We start from the raw sequence: 5,473 nt of genomic DNA, 5'->3' as shown, positions 1-5,473 counted from the left end.
TCGCCCCCTGACCCCCCACCCGGCTGCGCCCGGGGCCGCCGCAGCAGCGAGGGGCCACTCACAGCTGTGGGCTCAGCCAGGTGGGGCTCAGCTGGACACCGGCTCCTTCTCCAGCTCCACGGCACCTAAAGCAGCCCTAGAGGTGAATTTCCTCTCTGCACGCACAAGTATCTAAACGCCTACCGGGAGGTCCATATGTTTGGATATGTGACACGTACCTGCACAGCTCTGCAGGGTGCCAGACTCACAAGAGGGTCTTGCTGCCATTTTCTTTACGTGTTTGACAGAGAAGAGAGGAGAGAAAGTGCGAGCGTCAGAGCAAAACCCACGTGGCCAGAAGGAATCTCGCAGCGAAGGTCACTGTAAAACCTCTGGCACCGCTGGCTGCACGATGCGGGGAGCCCGATGCGCACCGGGCAGGAACCCGATGCGCACCGGGCAGGCAGCACGGCTGGCAGGGGCTCGCCCACCTTACCCACACCCGGAGCCTTGGCACCGTGCAGACGGACCTGGAGACCTGTTTGCAAGTTTGCCAGCGAGCCTCGATGGCCAGACTGAGTCTCAGGAAAGGGCAGATAGCAGATCACCTTTTACCACCCCTATTTCACCACAATTCCCCATGCTTTCTCCGTTTGTCACCTTGTTTCAGCAGGCACCCATGGCAGAGGAGCAGCAGCAGATGCCTCGAAAGTACCCAGAAAAAAACAGAAGCATGAGGGCGAGCAGTACAAAGCCATCACCTCCCTCTCGTGCAATCCCACCTCCCAAGTGACTCGCTCTGGAGAATTGCGCTGGGAAAGTGGGCGCACAGGCAGCCTCAGCCCTTACCACCGCTCGCCTGCATGGACCCTGACCATGCCCCTTTGGCACAGGCCCAAAGTGTCTAGAGATGGAGACAGAGGGATGTTTCCATCCCAGCCAAGCCCCGTCCCAGGAGCAGGGCGATGGAGCCCTGTCCTTGGCCGCTTGTGCCTCACTCTCTGCAAACCCCCATGGCGAGCGGGCAGCAGCTCCTGCCCATGCCCTGCTCGCTCCAGGTACAGCAAAGACCTCAGGGACTCGTGTCCTGTGGCTCGACACCAGTGGCATCCTGCCACCCTCCGGCCGGGTTTGCTGTACCAGTGGAGGAAGGGCCATCGGTGCCGCGGCTGCTCCCACGGAGGCTGCAAACGGAGCTGCAAATGTTTCAGGTGGAAGGTACGGCTGTCATCTGGGCCCAGGAACAAACCACAGCAATTGCTTTGGAGTCAGGTTGTCCAAACAGGACCCCAGCAGCCTCTCCTGACCTTCAGGTTCACAGAGACCTGTTGTGTTACGGACTAACGGTCTGCAGGAGCAGAGAGCTTGCGGATGCCCAGCAGTTCTTTGGGACCAAAGCCCAGCCAGATTTCTCAGATTCACACCAGCAATGCCCGAACCCAGCACATCCAGAGGAGGAGACACCAGGCAGAGGGGGAAGGCAGCAAGCCTGGAGCAGAAACACAGTTTTGGGGAAGGATCCCGGACCACTGTGACCCACGCTCAGCCCTTGCCCTCCACGTCCCCCCCACAGGCTCTCCTGGCAGCATCTGCCCGAGGAGCACAGACAGCCCCTGCCCACCACTCCCTGCCCCCCAGTACCCTGGAAGGAGCTGACCCCCTGGCGAGCCTCACCCCCTCCCCAAAAGCCCCCGTTTATCACGACCATGGCACACGGCCCCGTTCCGGGCAGGGCGACTGACACGTGTGTTCAGCCTCCACCTTCAGCTGCCTGTTGCACCTCCAGCTCCCACCAGTTCTATTTTTAAGGGTGTGAGTTGTGGTGCACCATCGTTTCCCCCGTTCGATCTCTCTTCTCAGCAGTTCCCCAAATTAGCCAGTTTCCACGGTAAACCACAAAAACTGCCAGACAGACCTGGAAGGCGCAGGCAGAACTGTGCTGAGGAGCCTAAGTCAGCTCTGCGGCTCCAGCCCTGTGGCTCGCCCCGAGAGCCCGGGGATTCACCAGGAAATTAAGCCCTTGTGAAAATAAGGGTGGGGACTTAGCAGGCATTCGGGTGGCTTTCCAGTTTTATAATAACGGCAATATTGTTTTCCAAAAGTCACTCCTAGGCTGGTATTTCCCAGTAATTCCGTCGTCCTTGATGCTGCTGCCTGGGTAGTTCTGTGGTGTTTGAGGGACTCGGAGCAAACGCAGCAACACTGACCGTGCAAATCACCATCAAGCATGAAATGTGCCTGTGGGGCTTTTCCCCTCTAGAAGACCAAATGTGAATATTAGTTTAATTAAACCTGAAGGTGATATGAAACAGATTTGAAAAATCTGCGCCTGCTTTTAGTGAGGGGCGAGGAGGGGGGATGCTCAGGCCAGCGGCTGAGAGCCCCAGCCCCAGGTACCACTGAACAACCGTGGGGTTTGCACGACGGACACAGGGATAATGATGGGAGGCGGTGATGCCTTTGGAGAAAGTGATGAGCTGAGGAGGACCGAGGATAGGCACACCCCCCAGGGCTGGCTCTAGTCTGGAACAGGGCAGGCACCTCAAAGGACAGCTGAGTCTTTCAGGTATCTCACTTGTGACAAAAGGTGGTGATCCAGACCTTGAATCAGACCCTGTCAGAGAGTGGCCTTCAGCTCAGGACACACTGGAAAAAGTCTTAAGGCAGCTTTTTAGCACTTAGTGCTTCATGGATGTTAATTAACCCCAAACCTCAGTCCAGGTGGCAGAACCTGGAAACGTCATTTTAGTAATGGGGAAACTGAGACTGTGACTCAGGGCAAAAGGGAGACGGGGCAAAGCTGCAGGCTCAGCCCCAAAGAGAAGTGTCTGCGTTCCTGAACATCCTCCCTGCTCTGCTGAGAGCAAGTTATTGGATGATTTAGGAGTTTTAAGTGTCTCGAAAATACACAAGAGCCCACAGAACTACAAACCCCAATGAATTAGATAGAGAAGCCTGTGTAATAACGGCACCGAAGTGTCATCAGCCAAGAACACCTCCTCCAAACTGCTGTGAAATCCAGCGATCCTCACAACACGGCGCTGTGCCTTCGCTCAGGACACGGGACTGGGTACTTACATCCGAGGCAGGGCCTTTATCAGCACCGGGGCAGGAGAAGGTGACGAACTCATGGCACCGCTTATGCACGACGAAGCAGCAAACTGCAAAGAGAAGACAGCGACAGCGTCAGGGGCACGTGAAGGGATTGGCACCACGTGAAGACAGAGCTTAAAATAATACAAAGCTGTTATGTCTGATTTGAGAAGAGATATCCAGGACCCTAATCAGGTTTCTTCAAGTAAATCTGTGACAGATTTTTAAACCTCACTCGATATCGTCAACTGAAGAGAAGCAAAATGCTGAGCGAACATCAAAGGAGGGCTGGGAACCCTTATGTTCGCTTTGAGCTCATTGCCACTCGCGGCACACGCTCTGAGGTCACCACCGTGTCTAAAAACAGGGAGGATCTGTCATTCGTGGGTATCTGAGCTGAAAAGTGCATGTGTCCAAAAATGGAAGATGGTCCCGATGGGAACAGGTGGGCAATGTTCCTCCCCCAGCTCTGCTTTCCTCAGCAACAACCCAGCCTCCACTCGCCAGACCAGAAGACACGCGCGTCTCCCTCTCCTCTCCTCCCGCAGGCATGCCGATGACAGTCACCCTGCTGGGGACAGCGCAGGAGAACCAATCCCAACACGCCACTGCCCAGACGTCCAAGCGTAAGTATCCAGAGCTAAATCCGCATCCCTTAAAGCCCCAAGCCCTTCCAGCACACGCTAATCTCACGCTGCCAGCAGTGGTTTTGCACTCTGTGCAGGCACAGTGCTGGACTTCAGAGGCTAATGTTTTCCCTGAATGCCAAAGACGCACCTTCCTTTCAGCGACAGACCTTAAAAAGGGCCCTCGGCACTGCAGGTGACTTCAGCTGATGGCCCAGGTCCTTCTCCGAGGGTGTCAGCCTGCCTCACCCTACTGCTGCGGTGCACCAGGTCTGGGGAACAGAGGCCCCACCTTGCACCCCATGTCACCTCCTCCTGGTGCCAGCCCCTCCAAGTCCAACCACACTCTGTAACGGGTCCCCACCACGTCCCATCCCCGCATCCCCACCATGTCCCATCCCAAGGGATGAGAGAACTCGAAGGCAACACCACGCTGAAGGGAGCCCACGTAGGCACAGAGCGAACCCAGCAAGTGCCCATTTGGGGACCAAAGCAAAGCTGTGCCAAGGCTGCGCTTTGTCTGGGGGAAACCTGGGCACCAAACTCAGCTCGTCTCCGGGGTCTCTGATTCGCCACATCCTTTTCCCAAGTGCCGTGTTTACACTAAACAAGAGCAACTGGAATACGCGCTGCAGAGTCTACCAGGGCTCAGAGAAGCTGAGCACGTACGACAAACCGAGCAGAGCAAAACCGAGGCAGGTTTCAGTTGCATCAATATCAGACTTCTCCTGAGGAACAAGGAAAAGGCAAGTGACGTTTGCCCTTAAATTCACAATCTCTGTTGTGCCCTGCTACATCCAGCTTTCAACTCCTTTTCCTTTTCACATTTTCCATTATGAAAAAAACAAACCCAGAAGGTTTGAGGCACAACAGCTGCCGAGAGCTCTCCTCGCAGGACTGCTTGCTCGCTTGTCTGAGTCTAACAAACAAACGCGTTTCTGAAAACATTGTTCACGTTTCTGTCATTGTGTACAGGGACAGAAGCATCTGGGAAGCAGGAAGGAAGAAATTAGAACTCTATTAGCAGAGATTTGTCCTCAAGTGTGTGTATAAACTCAATAAGGCTCCGCGACGCGCTGCAGCGCAGGCGCTGCCGGGAGGTTTCACGCTGATGCCAGCACCGAGGCTGCGGTGAGAGGATCCCAGCGGAGCCGGGATGAGTTCAGTCCACAGCAGAAACGAGATTGCCGCGAGGCTGAGTTCCTGCTGCCATTTCCTGTGCCACAAAGAAAAGGCTGCTGGAGGCAAACCCAGCTGTGAAGAGCCGCTAAAAGAAAGGAAGGCAGGTCCTTTGGTGTTTCTCCAGCTCCTGGGAAGCTTTTCCATTTTGAGGACAGCGGTATTTGTTCCTGCTTGGGGAAAATAACCTTCCTGCCTTTGCGGTGACAGAAGCTGGAGAAGGAAAAAGCAGGAGTTGTCTGAGCTGGTCGTCCCACCAGTGATGGCTCACCCACAGGTGACACCGGCTCGCAGGAGACTGCCTGCTCCTGCTTTGCCCATCGTGAACCAGGTGCTGACAGCCGCTGCTCTCCCAGCCCTCGCCTGGCACCAAGCACTCCACTGGCTCTGCCTGTGCTGGTGCCTGCTCCTGGCTGGATGAGGGATGCCACCAAACACAGGCCAGGCTCTGCTCCACCGGGCTTTGGAGAACGAAGCCATCACCAACCTCTCCCAAAAGGCGTGATAGCCACTCAAGAGCCAACCACCTTCCTCTCCCACCGCCACACCCTGCCTGCCCTTCCAGCAGATCCCCTTATGAACCGATCCCTCCGCCT

The 5,473-nt window shown here is 55.9% G+C and overlaps 1 protein-coding gene across 1 annotated transcript in view; it reads right to left on the bottom strand.

Annotated features, from left to right (window-relative positions):
- Positions 1-3,624, bottom strand: part of LOC104489848 (protein kinase C beta type-like) — a gene marked incomplete at its 3' end in the record, with an annotated part of 13,788 nt that extends 10,164 nt beyond the window's left edge. The window contains exons 1-2 of the mRNA XM_010132055.1: positions 3,582-3,624; positions 3,058-3,140 (exon numbers count right to left, since the gene is read on the bottom strand). Of these exons, the coding sequence (XP_010130357.1) occupies positions 3,058-3,140; positions 3,582-3,624 (126 nt within the window). The remainder of the gene's footprint in view (positions 1-3,057; positions 3,141-3,581) is intronic.
- Positions 3,625-5,473: the final 1,849 nt, after the last annotated feature.

The sequence above is a fragment of the Buceros rhinoceros genome, unplaced genomic scaffold (assembly GCF_000710305.1).
Source record: "Buceros rhinoceros silvestris isolate BGI_N320 unplaced genomic scaffold, ASM71030v1 scaffold16402, whole genome shotgun sequence".
In the NCBI taxonomy this organism is placed as follows: Eukaryota; Metazoa; Chordata; class Aves; order Bucerotiformes; family Bucerotidae; genus Buceros; species Buceros rhinoceros.
This window is presented reverse-complemented; position numbering and strand designations above follow the sequence as displayed.